Source organism: Epinephelus lanceolatus, chromosome 3, assembly GCF_041903045.1.
Source record: "Epinephelus lanceolatus isolate andai-2023 chromosome 3, ASM4190304v1, whole genome shotgun sequence".
Taxonomy (NCBI): domain Eukaryota; kingdom Metazoa; phylum Chordata; class Actinopteri; order Perciformes; family Serranidae; genus Epinephelus; species Epinephelus lanceolatus.
The window spans coordinates 48372926-48389389 of NC_135736.1; the positions used below are offsets into that span (position 1 = coordinate 48372926).

A 16464-nucleotide genomic window follows, 5' to 3' on the forward strand; every position below is an offset into this window, starting at 1 on the left:
TCCTGTTGAAACGTTTTATTTTTACACATAGAAAATCAGTTATGTAAAGACATTATTCACAATTCAGTTTTACAAATGTCTACAGTTATTCAAAAGTTAATGTAGATCATAACAGTGATAAATTGGGCCTTTTTATGTGCCGCGTTTGAGCGATTTTAAAAAAAAATTGGGCCATTCACCAGTGTTTTCGTACTTTATTGAATTTGCTCTTTGGTAAGAATCAGGTTCTCAAGTGGTGCAGAGCTGTCACACGAGTCATGTACAGATAATCTGCACGTCACTATCGGGGAAAGATTTATTTTTATATATTTTTTAGCGGCATATTTCGGCACATTGAATTCTCTCCGACGGCTGCCTTCGGGGTCTGTATGCACGTCTCAGTTCAGTATCATCCTCTCCAGTTCAACAACTCCAACAGAATGAGACATCCTCTCTCTAGCAGGTCGCGTCACATTAAATATAGAAGTCGTATTATTCCAACTTATCTTTTATTATTATTATTACATTAATAATGAGCTTTTAAATTTAATAAACAAAGTTTCAGTATTCAAATCAATTAGCTATGACTGTTATTACAGTGAGTTAGATACATAATCATAATCTGCAAATGTATGCTGAATCTGTCTGCAACGGGACAAGATTTTGGTATCAGGTGCATGCTGGCTTTCATCTGATGAGTATTGAAAGATCACCTTTGAGCAGGATTTCATAGCAAAATTACATTTTGTTTTACATTTACAGTACTAAAAAACAAGGAAGTGTTGGTTCCGGTATAGGTTCAAATTTTAACAGTACCCAACCTTAAATAGTCCATGTGGTAGGGCTGGGTACTGTTCACATTTGAACCAAACACTAACTTTGGCCAGTACTTTACTTTCTCTGTAATAGCACAAATGTAATTTCCAATGGGAAGGATTCTGCTCCACTGTTTTGAGTAACCGCCATCAGCTCCAGTCGGGACGTGGCTCACTGTCTCACCCAGAAGCACCTTGAGGTACTGAAACTTGATTAACGCGAATCAGTGCTCGTAACGTAATTCGGTTGGTACTCTTAAAAGTACAGAGTTAGCTACCTGACCCTACCGTGAGAACAACAAGAGGCGGAAAGTATGGCAGAAATGCAGTCCTTGAACCCGTCAGCAATTGTTTGACGACAACTCAGCAAGTTTGTTCCTAATTTATCTGCATTCATATGCAAATAACGGTTTACAGAGCATCATGAATCTGTATGTGGCCTCTCAACTTGCCAATTGGACTGTAAACAAAGACGAGCACACAGAGGAGGAAGCCTTGGATGTATAAAGAGATCTAGATACAGCGTTTAAGGCGGGGCCCCGTTCAATCCTATGAAAGTTTCTCAGTAGTGCATGAAGGCAAAAAATCTTTCATACTGTGGGGCCCACGGAGCAAGCGACCTAGAGATTTGCGGTGGCCGAGCGTCGCAGAGCTGCTAACGTCCGCCGTGCAGTGCTTTGCTAAATTGAATGGAGATACAATGATTTAATCGTGAGGCTCTTATAGATTTTCCAAATGTCCCCACATCCTCATAGTGAAACAAGTCTTTTTTTCAGGGGCTGTGCTCTCAAAAATTATATCTATTGATTTACAAAACGTCAGGTTAAGTCTATGGGAAAAGTCTTTTCGGCCCAATGGCATCAATAGCATAAAGCCCGGCGCACTTCCTGGGGGCCTGGTTGCACCCAGAGACTTATCGTTATCACGCTGATAGCTGATTGGTTCAATGACTGACATTTAGGTTAATTAAAGAATCGCATCTGACTCTAAATCTGCAGATGTTCAGTTCTATAGGACTCAGTATCTTGATCCAGACATCCTGAACATTTCCTTTCTTTTTTTGTCGTCTGCAGCAGTAAAATGTACATTTTCAAATTGTTCCTGAAATATTCTGAGTCACAAAGCTCTCCCTGAAGACAAGTACTGACTGCTAAATAGATCTCTGACAGCTGGCTTGAAGTTTGCTGTGAGAAATTCCTGACTCTTTGTTCACATTTCGGTAACAGTTTTGTGGATAAAGCTCACAGAGCAGCATGGTTATGTGAACATTTCTCAGCCGTAGATGATGCTAATGATGTCTCACAAACGCACAGCGCCTCATGAAGAGGTGTTATTAATCAGGACTACATTCATTTACAGACTAAATGGCTGTTTGGGATTGGTCCTTAGATTTGACAGAAAGTACTGTGGTCACAACATCCTTAGAAACCTACAGTAAAACTTTAGTATCGTTACACACATGAACTCCTGATTAATGCTGCTAAAAAACAAAAGGCTTTTTTATATCTAAGTGGGGGTAGAGGAGCTGTGAACTACGGTGGCCTTTAAGTTCATGCTGCTACAGTGCAAATAATTTTCCATATGGCAGCAGGACTGCATGAAATATTTGTACCTTGCTTACAGAAAACAGTAACTGTCGTCTGCAGTCCTTCATCCCACAGCTCACCTCTCCTCCTGCCCATATTTACCTGTTTCACTTAAAGAATTAAAGCAGCATAAATCAGTGTTTTGATGAGCAACATAAAATCAAAGGCACTTAATCAGCTGCTGTTTGAAATATTTCTTCTATGCAAGTATTAACAGCTAAAGTGCAGCAGCATTCGCCCAGTGACAGATTGATTTAAAGGTTGAGTCTAATCTCTGGAGCCCCTTTCAGACCTAAACCTTTCACACTGCTGAGTTGATTTATCTGTTGAGTCACAGCTGTTTGAGCTTCATGCTGACTCTGTTTAAGTATTAGGACCAGTGTGTACTAATATGAACATAGTAATGCTTTCACAACATGCTGCCTCTGGCATTAGGTGAGAAACCTGTGTATGAGGTGACATGTTTACAGCAGCGTGACGCTAAAGGACGGGTTTATTACATTATCTACATGGCCCAGGTGTGATCAGTTACACTGCCAGTAATCATACACACGATAATGTTTTTACACAGCATGGCCACCGATAACAAAAGACCAGAACTTGATACTTTTATGAGCTCATTAATTAAAAGTGGTTTGAATTTGGTCTGGTGCTGAAAGGAAGAGCTGCCGACTCTTTGTGCCTTCCAGTGAGATAACAAGCTTAAAAAACAGGTTAACAGATTTTAAAGTCTGTCTTAAAGCAGCAGTCAGGTAAACATATGAACACCGGAGCAGCTTTTCCTTGCTGTAATCTGTCCTCCTGTTCATACTGGACATTAATTGATCTCTTTATTTCAGTGTAAGTAAAAAGGGACAAAATCGACAGTCCTCTTTCTCTGCAAAAAATGTATTCCAAAGTTTATCTGACACTTCAGGAGTCTGAATTAGACACTTAGACAAGTCTGTTTAGTATGAATTTTAATTCTGTTTTTTAACTACACAGAGAAAACGTCATACTTAACCTGTAAAGACATATTTGAAACTGCATGAGGAAGGGATCTGTTAGTGTCCAAGAGAAATGGGAGGAATATTTACAACAAGCAAAACCTGTTCCAGTGTTCCTGTGTGCACCTGACTTATTTTAAAATAATGTGAGGCTGTCCTTTAAGCTTGTTGTCTCATTGGCTGTAGTATCACCATACAATATTTTATGGATTCTTTAGAAGATACGATGTTTGCTAAATCTGCCACGATACGATTTTGATTCGGGCCTGCAATAGATATGAGATGATTGGTCAGAGAAGACGCTGCACAGAGTCCACATAGTGTCTTTTTTTTCCAGCAGAAAAGCACTGCAGTGCTGGGAGGACTTTATCCAAGCGCCTCATAAACAAACACTACTGCTGATTGTTTAAATGATGCGCTGCATGTGGGTTTTGTTTCTATGACAACAATATCTTGACACTAACATTAGCCAGTTAGCTAAAATAACGCTACACTAACAGAGGGTTGACTACACGGTCAACTTCAAGCTTACGAAGCCGATGGTGATAACAGCACAACCCTCACCAGCGACATGTAGTGTATGCCGCCGATCTGCTCCCACAAAATGACCTTTTCTATCTGTGTTGCGACAGTTAGAGATTTTCAACTTAAAGCGCTCGGAGCGGCTGCAAAAAAATGCGGAGGGCTCTGGAAAAAGACGCTGGGTGCGACGCCTTTTCTCCAGGCAGCTGCATACGCTTGCTCTTCACTGAGCACAATTGAAAAAGGACACTGGTGCGAAGACAAAAAACCCTTTAACCTACTTTAAATTGACTCCACTAAGACATAACGCATTGCTTTACAGATTTAACAAAAGTATAAAATTTGGCTCGCTAATAACTGTCAAAGTTCAGCTTTACATAAATTAGCCTAGCAGCTAGCAGAGTTTTCCTCTACTGACAGCCTAATGAATTCCATGTATTATTTCTACTTCTTACTCACTGTTGGTTTAAGTCACTGCATCCTGCGGCAGAACAGCGCGGTTTAATTCCAGCCTGTATGAGTATTTTAATCACATGGCAGCACTGTGTGCATATAGCATGATCTTCTGTTGACCCTCTTTTCTCCAAAATCCCCCAATGATTTATTCCTGAGAGGAAAGTAAATATCCTCATTGTCTTTGTCATGGCTGCTTGTCATTATCTGCCTGGCGTCATGTGTTAGTGACACAAACGCGCCTTTGGAATTTCACAATAAGGCATATCTTTGAGATGGTGATGTGGATCGGTGTTTTCACTTTACACTGGATCTTTTCACCCTTCTTGGACAGTAAAGAGAGACACCAGCTCTTGGTTTCCGAATCTGACCAAAGCAGCTCTGGTAGCCTGCAGACAACTGGTCTTTTGTAGTCGGTGGCCATACTGTGTAAATATCATGATCTTGTGTAAATGTAACTGATCACACCTGAGCTGTGCAGACGGTCTGAAGAAGGCAGATTACCGGTCATGTCTGAAAGGGGCTTTGAATCACAGCGACAGTCTTGAGTTGGCTCCTACGGTCCGGGGTATTCAAACACAGCAGCTGCTCCCATTCCAGTCCCGATGCACATGGACACGACGCCGTACGCCCTGCAGACAGGAAAACATGAGAGGAACAGTAAGACCAGTCACCTGATCACACTTTAAACTAGTCTCAAGTAGGGATGGGAATTGATAGGATTTTATTTATCAATGCCATTATTGATGCTGCTTATCGATCCGATACTTTATCGATTCCTCCTGTGAATTTTCTGTGTAGAAAAAGTAGACCTTACAGGTTTTCGGTGTCAACAACACAAATTTTATTGAGATACGGTGCTGCATAAATTGCACGTCATGCTGTAAGAGTTCTTTTTGGTGAAGTGAAGCCGCGCTTTTGACCGCTTCTGTCTCTGCGCCATTACGTCTTCTTTGTTGTTGAATGTGCTGCTGACTGACGAGTGCGACATCGACATTTAGATTTGGCGTAATGAAAAGAATCGTTAAGCATAAAGGCTAATGAGGTTAATGAATTGAACCAGTTGAAACCGGTTCTTAACAGGAACCGGTTCTCGATTCCCATCCCTAGTCTCAAGTGTTGGTAACAAATGATAATTATTGAAGCATCATTTGAGACGAACCTTCGGCCTCTGCGTTTGAGCTCGTTGAGGAGCGTCACCACCTGTCGAGCTCCGGTGCAGCCCAGAGGGTGACCCAGAGCGATGGCTCCTCCGTTAGGATTCACCTTCTCCAGCGGGATCCCCAGTTTCTCCACACAGTACACGGCCTGAGCAGCAGTAAAGGATCAGTTCAAAACACACACACACACACAAATAAAAACTCACACTTAGACCAAGTGTTTTCTTTTTCCCACTGCAGAGACTTTTCCCTCCATCTTAAATCTCTCTTCAAACAGACCACAGACATCATGATGGTCTGTTTCTTTATTTTCAGTGGAAAATTCTCCAACAAAAACTGTCCAGAGTAACAAGGACACTGATGCTAAAGAGACCTACTGATGTGCAAAAAAACCCCATTGGGATGGAGGCAGAAATCTCAGATCTCAAAGAAAAAGATTCAACCTCTGAGCAGGAAGTAGAGCTGCCCCTTGTTTTGTTGTGTTTTCTACAACTAAGCGACCAATGAAATCTTGCCAACTAATGTTTAGTTTACTATCAGGGGGCAGCCCTCGCAGGACGACAGTATGTTTTTGTCAGTGAAAGAAAAATGAAGCACATGTAGTGAGAAAATAAAGTGACATCTCCTCAACATGCAGAAACCAACCATCCACGACAGCTGGAAAAAAACGCTCCATCAACATCTGGCTCTGAACTCACCTGACTGGCAAAGGCCTCGTTGATTTCAAACACGTCGATATCAGCCACAGTGAGTCCTGCAGAGGGAAACAGGTTTGAGTTAGAGGAAGCCTTTTAGCCAAAAGATCATTTAAGTTTTACTGTAGTAGCTGTTGAGGTATTTTACTGCTGCACACTGACGTCCCTGCAGCCACACTGGCTGCACAGACATGCTCACATACTTGCCTGTGTACTTTGTACTCAGAGGATTAATTAGAAAATTCCCTGGTGGTCAAACCAACAATACAACATGTACTGTAAGAACTTGACGTGGTGACACTTGAGGAAGCAGTGGTGGAAGAAATATTCAGATTTTGTATTCAAAGATACACTGTGCAAGATGTGAGATTGAACCCACTCTCAGTGTGTGGTGGGGTTTTTATCTGCAGACTTTGCGCTCTGCTTGGATCTCTACTTTTCTTATTTTGCTGTGTTTGGGACGTTCCACGGCACAGTGCGCAGGTGAGCTCTGGACTTTATAAAAAAGGTAACAACCAGGTAGTAGAAACAGGCACCCAAGAGGAAGCAACAAGAATCTGACACACTGGCCCTTTAAGTTAAAGTTATAGCCTCAAAATTTACTTTTACGTACCAAAAGAAAAATCCCTCATTATCTAATATCAGAATAAGATATGTTATTGGATTATAATTACTGATGAGTTTATGTGTCGATCACATTAATGTTGCAGCTGGTAAAGGCAGAGCTTATTTTAACTTTTATTTGTTGGTGATATTCTGTATAAAAAATATGAATCTGAGAAGTAATTACATTTGTCAATTGTAGTGAAGTAAAAAGCACAATATTTCCCTCTGAGATGAACAAGTATGAAGTAGCAGAAAATATAAAGGGCTCAAGTCAAGTACAGTGGGCGTGTCTTATTCTACAGGTGTGGAAGAGAGCGTGCAGTGATCTGATTAACAGCTAATCAGTGCTTGATTTTGGATTAACAAACATCTGTAATAACAGAACAAAAGTTTGCAGGTAATCAGTGCCATCCAACATCTTGATACTACCGTTTTACGACACCCTCCGTCGACCTCGAAGGGAAACGGTTCAAGAACCAGAGCTACTTTGGTGCAGAAGGTGCTAATGAGGAGGTTCATGTTCACACATCTTACCCGCCTGCTGCAGAGCTGCAGGGATGGCGAATGCTGGTCCAATCCCCATCAGATCTGGAGGAACACCCACCACTGCGCTGGCCCTCAGGACTCCCAGGACGGGCAGACCCAGAGCCTCGACCACAGACCTGCGACCAAGCAGCACGGCTGCTGCTCCGTCACTCACCTGGCTGGAGTTACCTGAGACAGAACACGTGTTTGTGTCAGTCAGTACGTTAACGTGCACAGTGCAGTGGAGCTACAGTTCCAGCTGGACTAGGACATTTAACTGGACTACTGTCTTTGTCCCAGTATACAAGCACGGGAGAGGAATCCATTTATTGATACAAGTATGTGCGACTCCTCTATGATAGGGCTGCAACTAACAATTATTTTCACTGTCGACTAATCTGTCAATTATTTCTTCGATTAGTCGACTAATCGTTTTATCAAAAAAAATGTGTTAAATTGTTGAAAAATGTCGGTCTGTCTCTCCCAAAGAGAGTCAGACTAACATGTTTATGTGTATTTTAAAAGTCTGGTTTTAGTCGCACTAACACAATAAATTTATTTTCTTTGAGTGACAGCTGAGAGAGGAACGAGTTCACCTGTTAGTGACATGACTGACCTGCTGTGGTGCTGCCGTCAGGTTTGAAGGCCGGCCGGAGTTTTTGCAGTCCTGCCAGAGTCGTTCCCGCTCTGATCCCATCATCCTTAGTGACCGTCACCTCACGCTCCTTCCCCTCGTCGTCCACAAACCTGGTGGTGACGGGAACGATCTCCTGGTCAAACACTCCTGTGCTCTGAGCCCGGGCCGCTCTGTGTGAAGGACGTCACACAACAACACATTAATACATTTGTTTAATTAAAGAAAATGTTCATTTCAAGATGCACAATATGCAGAGTGACACAGCACATACAGCAGACTGTCTGTGCTGTCAATCATGAGCAAACCATTTAAGAGAAGAATTAATAAAACTCCTTAATCTGTGCCAAACACTAACTGCTTGTTTTTTCCCATCATTTCTTTCCATCAATATTTATTGACAGGTTTTTGAGACATTTTTAACGACTATGAGACGAGCAAACTGGAAACCACTTCTTTCGCAGAGGTGTTAAGATAATTAATGTGTTAATTAATTAATAAATGCCTTCATGTCATCACACGCTGCAGTTATTAAAAACCTCTCAGAACGTTTAGCTGTTACATGTGTTTTAGGAAAATGTTTTTTTTTTCTCAAATGTACAAATTTATGAAGCAAAATGCATCAAAACCAAATATTTTACACGCCTACAGCAGGAGACTGTTGTGAGCACACAGATACGCAGACGGAGACACAACAACATAAAACACTTTGACTCACTTCTGCTGAGAACTGAGAGCGAAGGCGTCCTGCTTTTCTCTGGAGACGCCAAATTTCTCTGCCACGTTCTCTGAGGTGATGCTGCACAAACAAGGAACATAAACATGGACGGTTATTTCAGACGGATCAGATGCTGGTGTTGGTTTATTATATCTAATATTATAATTTTGGGTTGCCATAACAAGTGTCAGAATAATACATTTTGTAGTCTCAGTGGTAAAATTTGGAATTATGTCAAATATATTTTAGGGCTGTGTAAGTGTGGGAGTTCCATAACAAATTTCAAGATTAGGTCATATGGCACAAATTTAGGATTGTGAAAAATACATTTCTGGAGTGCTGTGACAAATTTTGGGATTCTAACAATGTTTAAGAGAAAATAACTGAGATTAACCCCAAATAGGGCTGTAAAACAAAAAAGGGATCTTGACTAGTACATTGTGGAAAAGCAAACAACGTTTGATAAAAACAATTACTGAATATGATCGCGGCACATTTTTGGGCGGGATAGCAAATGTTAGAATAACAAAGTTTGTGGTTTCAGTGGTAAATCTTAGATATGAAAACATCTTAGGGCTCTGGAGCTGTAGCTTTGGGAATTCTCTAAAAAATTATTAAAATTATTTTCAAAATTATACATTTTAAAAAGTTGGTTATGTGTGGCAAGAAGACACATTTGGGGGAAATAGGTTTTGTGGCATTCGGATGTTTTTGGATTATATTATAAAATATTTTGGGCCATATCACAAAATTTAAAATTACAGCCATTTGGAGGTTGAACAAAAATTGTGATTATAAAAAAACTCCCCAACAAAATATAACAAATTGTGCAAAATACAACAAATTTAGGGATTATCATCAATTTTAGGATTTGATTATACAAATTAAATTTTAGAGATCAATCAAACACAGTTTGACACATTGAAATAAGTTTTAAAATATAATCTGAAAACATCCAAATGCCACAAAACTTATTTCCTCAAAATTTGTCTTCTTACCAGCTGTAACCCACATTTTTTTTTTAAATTTATTATATCTTAAAACGTGTTACATAATTCCCAAAATTATAGAGCCCTAAAATGTATTTATAATGTCTCAAAATGTGTTGTTTGTGACCTCAGATACTCCCACAATTGGCACATTGTTCCCAAAATGGATTTTAGGATACCAAAATTAGTCGTAGCAACCTCATATTCTGTGACAATCACCACTGTGTCTCTCAAACTGTATTTTTTAAAATTCCAAATCTCTGTTACAGATCTCTAAAATTTTAATTTGTATAAATCATAAAAAAATTGAACACACATTAAAACACATTTCAACATTATTTGTATCCCTAACCCTGCTATAAGACACTAATCTGTTACACCAGTCCTGAAATGATTTTGTTATAACCCTTAATTTTATTTAACAGCCCTAGAATGTGTCTTTATACTTAGGGGTGCCCTAACTTTTGGAATTATAATCACAAAATTTGCTGTTAATCTCAAACTTGTTTTATCTTAAACTTGATGATAATCTATAAATTTGTTGCATCACTCTGAAAGCATGTTTTCTATAATAACAAATTTTGATTAATCTGAAAATGGCTGTAATTTTAAATTTCGTGATATGGCCCTAAAATGTTTTAAAATATAATCTAAAAACATCCAAATGCCACAAAACATTTTAGGATATTTTGGGATAATAAAAATACATTTTAAGGATGTAAAACAAAATAGGGGATTATACCTATATATATATATAATTTTTTTTTTTTTAATTAATTTTAGGGCTCTATAGCAAATATTTGGAATTTTAAACAGAACAGTTTGAGAGTGTTGTAACACATTGGGGATTGTCACTAAATTTTAGGTTGCTATTATTAATTGTGGTTTCATAAAATACAATTTTGGAACAATATGACAGATTTTTAGTGATCTGGGGTCAAACAACAAATTTTGGGATTATGGAAGCACATTTTAGGGCTGTAAAACAAATTATGGCATTATAACAAAATCTTTTTCATGTTGGTGCAACAAACTTGGGGATTCTAGCAAGTCTGAGATAAAAACTATTAGAAATTACAATTTTTTGTGATAAATGTTGTAATGATATTAATTTGAGGGCTCCATAACAAAACTTTGGAATTAAAAAAAAAAAAAAGTTTGAGAGCATTATAACACATCGGGGTTTGTCACAAAGTTTAAGGTTGCTAAAACTAATTCTAGTAGCATAAAATCCATATTTGGAACAATGTGACAGATTTTGGGGGATTTAGAGGCACAAACAAACTGTGGGATTAAACCCCCTTAATTTAAATCCAGTGAGGCTCAGTCCTCGTCTTTGAGTTCTGACACAGTGTCGTGCAGTAGGTGGTCTCACCCCATCGGGATGAGGCAGTCTCGGGCCTTGTCGTTGTCCGTCAGCCTGGAGCTCAAATCTCCAGGGTCTCCCATCCCACGCAGAGACATGCTCTCCACTCTGACACACACACACACACACACACACACACACACACACACACACACACACTTTACACTCTGTGAGAAACATTATTTTATTTGAACTGCATCACTTATTGTTGGGATGCTGAATAAACTCACCCACATGCGAGGCCCAGGTCAATGGATCTGCTCCTGATGGCTCCTGCACAAACAGAGTTGAGATCAGAGTGAACACACGGTACGTTAACATGTGATGAAGAGAGGAGTGAAGAGTTTGTACCTGCTATGTTAAACACAGCCTGCAGCCCGGAGGAGCACTGTCTGTTGACGGTGTAGACGGGCACCGTCTCTGGAAACCCACTGAAATGAAGACAGAGCAGTGAGACGTGCTGTGACTGAGTGAAGGAGGATGACCGTGTGAATCAGTGATGAAGAGTCTGACCTGAGGAAGTGAGCCACTCTGGCCATCACAGCACCGGCACCGGGCTGCAGCACGTTACCTGCAGACAGCAACACACAGCAGCGTGATTAAAATCTGTGTCAGGATGAAGAAACACTTCACAGTTACTTCAGGAATCTTACTGTGTGTTCTGTTTCTACTTCATTGATATTTGCATCATGAATTTGTTTCACAGCCAGTGGTGGAAGAATTGGTGGTTGTTGATGACTACAGTGTAAACATGCTGTTACAAGTAGAGCCTGACTGATACAGTGTTTGGCCTGTTGAATCTATCACAGATCAGTGTTGTTGTAAATGTCCTCTGAAGTGAAAACTGATCTTTTAACAGAACGTAATAAAGAAAAGTTGCTTGGTATAATTCAGAATTATTAAATAAAGTTTACTGTCTCAGTGCACTCATGTCCTAACAGACAGCTGCTGTAAATGATTGACATTGACAGATCAAATACTAAATGAGCAGCTTCACTTCATGAACATGACACGACGGGTCAAAGAACGACGGGTAGAACAAAAGTCACGTCTCACCGACACAAACGTCTCCCAGTTTGTCGGCTGACAGTCCAACATCTGTCAGCACAGCTGTCATGACTGCACTCAGCAGCTCGTCAGGCGTGGTGTCCTGCAGACACAAGGAAGGGTTAAATCACATCTGATCTCCCTGCAGCTCTCAGTCTGCAGCACCGAGCAGGGAGCACTCACAAGTACAACTATGTAAAAATACTCTTTACTATTAACATCCTGCGCGCTCTTAGTTCCAGCCCACTAATCATCCACTTCAAGCACACAGTCGTGTCACAGTTCTTTATTAAGAAATGTTCACATTTCAGCGTCTAGTCTGGTTTTTAAAGTGATTTAATTGCAGGTAAACAACAAAAATTAACCGTGTTACTCATTAAACAAAAGATAAACAAATGTGTGTATTCCAACTGAGGAAAAAGTTCGGACACCCTGACCCTCTAACAGCTAGTGATACCCACTTTGGCTGAAATAACTTCAGTGAGACGCTTCCTGTAGCCCTCTACCAGTCCCTGACATCGGCCTGAGGGAAGTCTGCCCCACTGCTCAACGCAGAATCCTCTCAGCTGTGAGATGTTTCCTGCCTGTGCAGCCCGTTTCAAGCCCCCCCACAGCATCTCAGTGAGATTAAGATCTGGGCTTTGGCTCAGTTCTCAGTCCTTGATGGATTAACTGGTATGTTCTGGCTCATTGCTCACATGTTGCAGAGTCCAGCTCTGCTTCAGCTCTAATATTTTTTTTTTAACAGATGGCCTCACATGTTCCTCAAGCACTCTCTGATACACGGTAGAGTTCATGGTGGATTCTATGATGGTGAGCTGACCCGGTCCTGCTGCAGCAAAGCATCCTCAAACCATGACACGTCCTCCATGTTTCACAGCTGGTGTGAGGTTCCTGTCCTGGAGTGCTGTGTTTGGTTCACGCCAAACATGCCTTCTGTTATGGTGTCCAGATAATTCAATCTTAGACTCATCTGTCTCTCATCATGTCTTTTGCAGATGATGTGGTTCTGTTGGCTCCATCACACCGTGACCTCCAGCATGACCTGGGGAGGTTTGAAGCCGAGTGTGAAGCAGTCGGGATGATAGTCAGCATCTCCAAGTCTGAGGCCATGGTTCTCTGTCAGAAACCAGTGGATTGCCCCCTCTGGGTCGGGGGAGAGTTACTGCCTCAAGCGAGGGGGTTCAAGTATCTCAGAGTCTGGTTCACGAGTGAGGGTAGAATGGAGCGTGAGAGGGATCGACGGGTCGGTGCGGCGTCTGCAGTGATGGGGTGCTGCGTTGTGGTGAAGAGGGAGCTGAGCCAGAAAGCAAAGCTTTCGATTTCCTGGTCCATCTACGTCCCAACCCTCACCTATGGTCATGAGCTCTGGGTAGTGACTGAAAGAATGAGATCACTGATGCAAGCGGCTGAAATGAGTTTCCTCTGTAGGGTGTCTGTGCTCAGCCTTAGAGATTCCCACTGGTAGGAGGCCCCGGGGCAGACCCAGAACACACTGGAGGGATTATATACCTCATCTGGCCTGGGAACACCTTGGGGTCCTCCAGGAGGAGCTGGAAAGTGTTGCTGGGGAGAGGGACGTCTGGAGTGCTTTGCTCAGCCTGCTGCCCCTGCGACCTGGCCCTGGATAAGCAGGTGAAAATGGATGGATGGATGGACTCATCTGTCAAAGACATTATCCCAGAAGCTCTGGTCTCTGTCTACGTTTCTCTGTCAAACTTGAGTCTGGCCTTCATGTTCCTCTCAGAGAGCAGAGGTTTCCTCTTTGCACACCTGCCATGAAAGTTAAACTTGTGCAGTCTCTGACTGTAGAGCCATGCACTGTCACATCAACAGTAGCAAGAGCCTGCTGAAGGTCCCATGATGACACTTCAGGGTTTTTGGACACTTCAGTTAGCACCTTGCGTTCTTCTCTCGGGGTGAACTTGATTGGACGTCCACACCTGTTCGTGTTGGCAGCTTGTTTGGCACTTGTAGACTATTTTCCGGACAGCAGAACGACTGATTTCAAATTCTTTTGAGATCTTTTTAAATCCCTCACCAGACTTATAAGCTGCTACGATCTTCTCTCTGACGGCCTCAGACAGCTCTTTCAATCTCACCATGGTGTTCACTCACTTCAAAAGTCAGCAGCACAGCAAACTAACTGTCTGAGGTTTAAATAGGACACGCCTCCTGTAACATGCTCAGTAACCGTGTTCTTATCATGTGTACCTGATGTGACACTACTGTGTGTTATTTTACCTTTTTAAAATTACATTTTAGTCTTTTCTTCAGTTTTAATTATTAATTACTTAAATCTCTCAGTATTGTTAAAATTGATATAAATATCCATATGTCTAAATATAGTTAAAACACACACACACACACACACACACACAGGCTTTAATAGGGTGTACTAATTTTTTTCACATGTCATTGTCAGCTACATGTTTATAAAGTATCAGCAGTAACAGTACACAGGTATCCTCAGCATCATGTAGTCAAAGTACAAAAGTATCACCTGAGCATCAATCAATCATTAAATACATAAATAAGTGAATTGGTAAATAAATGCCTAAATAAATACAGGAATAAATAACAATATAATTACATGAATAAATAAATACATAAATGGCTAAATATGTGAATGAATGAGTTAATAAAGAAATGCTTAAATAAATAAATTAGTAAATAAATAGATAAATAAGTAAATGAATGAATTCATTAATAAATGCCTGAAGAAATACAGGAATAAATAAATATGTAAATCAATAAATGTCGTATGAATAAACAAATCTAAGTGTACAACAATGTAGAAATAAATTTGAGATATTTATGTCCTGCTAATTATCAATGTTCATTTATTCATTTGTGCATGTAAATATTTATTTTGAATTTTTTAATCTAGTTATTCTTTTATTTATTTATAATGTATTTGTTTAGTTACGTATTCCAAGTTATTCATTTATATCTGTATTTATTTATTCGTTCCCGCAGTTATTTATTACTTTATTTATTCCTGTATTAATTCATAAATATCTTATCTGAATTTTTAATTCTTAAACTGCTGATAATATTTACACACTTTAAGGTTTTAAACTGAGTGAATGAGTGCTGTCACAGTGTGGCATCAGTACTGTAACTAAAGTATCTGAGTACTTGTTCAGTGCAGGTGATGACTGTGTCACTGTATCACCTTCATCATGACATCATCACATTTCCAGCAGGTAAACGGACACAGTTACCTTAAAGGCTCCTCTCTTAGCTTTGCCCACAGCGCTCCTCCGTCCGTGAACAACCAGCACGTCCTCCGGGCCGCTGCTGCCCGCTGAGCCGCACTCCGTCCGCCACACATCCCGGCTGAGCCCGGAGGAGCCGGAGGGACACAGGTGGCCCGAAATGATTTGTAATCTGTTCATAACGACGACAAAACACCAAAGTTACACAGCTGCAGGCGGCCTGTTTGATTTGTACTCTGCCCTCAGCTGTCAGGCTGCGTCACTTCCGTGTTGTTATAGTCAGGACGGAAAGCGCGGAGGGACAAACTACAGCGAGTTGAACGGCTCATCCACGTTCTTCTTCTTCTCCAGTTTGATCGCGTTAATAAAACTATTTTATTTTATTATTTAACTAGGCTACATTTTTTCTCATTCCTATTTATGTTATATTATCTTAAAATGTATTTATTATTATTGTATTTATACCATTATTTAATTAGTATTTTACATAATTTATTTTATTTTCTATTTTTCTATTATTTTTTTTTTTTTAAATTAATTTTGTTCTTGTTCATGGCATCCATCTGTGTAACATTACCGCCACCTACTGGATGTTGTCAGTTTTGCAGTGTATATATTAACAGTATCCACCCCACACATGGATGATAATGTCTGTATTAGTTTTTGTTTTAGGTTATTTTCTTTGATTGGCTATGTTTCATAGTGTTGTTCCATACATGATGTTAAAATGATAATCTGTCAATGTTATCAAATTATATAAATTCACTTATGCCACTTTTACAACAGTGATATTTAATTTATAAAAATCACGCATGCTTTTAAAATGTGCATTTATTTGTTATAGTCTGTTAAAAAGCAGTGCTGACATTGCACATTCATAGTGCTGTATGTTCCTGCCCTGTTTTACTGTATCATGTAAATGCTGTAAAGTAGTAAATAAAGTACTCTGATCTAATATTACACAACATCTCAAGATACTTTTTTTATTTGTGGGATTTGGGAAGAGTATCAAGTATTTTCAAGTCAAAAGACTCAAGTCCAGGTGAAGTCAGGAGTCACTGGTGTTAAAATCAAAGTTGATGTCCTCACCTCTGGTTAAATTCCACCACTACATGTTTCTGCTCAATATCACAGCTGCTCTTTTTATTTCTATCTTGCATGT

The 16464-nt window shown here is 40.1% G+C and overlaps 1 protein-coding gene across 1 annotated transcript; it reads right to left on the reverse strand.

Annotated features, from left to right (window-relative positions):
* On the reverse strand, window positions 1-15575 carry acaa1 (acetyl-CoA acyltransferase 1). Its single transcript, XM_033623917.2, has 12 exons — window positions 15309-15575; window positions 12091-12184; window positions 11548-11605; window positions 11386-11465; window positions 11265-11307; window positions 11044-11142; window positions 8680-8760; window positions 7944-8134; window positions 7337-7516; window positions 6200-6255; window positions 5504-5649; window positions 1-4973 (listed from the first exon to the last, which is right to left on the reverse strand). Exons 1-12 carry the CDS (start codon window positions 15480-15482, stop codon window positions 4898-4900), a joined length of 1278 nt encoding a protein of 425 aa, XP_033479808.2. The 5' UTR covers window positions 15483-15575; the 3' UTR covers window positions 1-4897.
* Window positions 15576-16464: the final 889 nt, after the last annotated feature.

What these genes read in the sequence shown, in the direction of transcription:
- acaa1 (XM_033623917.2), bottom strand. Translation starts at nt 15,482, where the DNA reads ATGAACAGATTACAAATCATTTCGGGCCACCTGTGTCCCTCCGGCTCC. An exon ending in ACTGGGAGACGTTTGTGTCG is followed by an intron (nt 11,606 to 12,090) that starts GTGAGACGTGAC and finishes TGCTGTCTGCAG; the next exon opens with GTAACGTGCTGCAGCCCGGT. An exon ending in GACCTGGGCCTCGCATGTGG is followed by an intron (nt 11,143 to 11,264) that starts GTGAGTTTATTC and finishes TGTGTGTGTCAG; the next exon opens with AGTGGAGAGCATGTCTCTGC.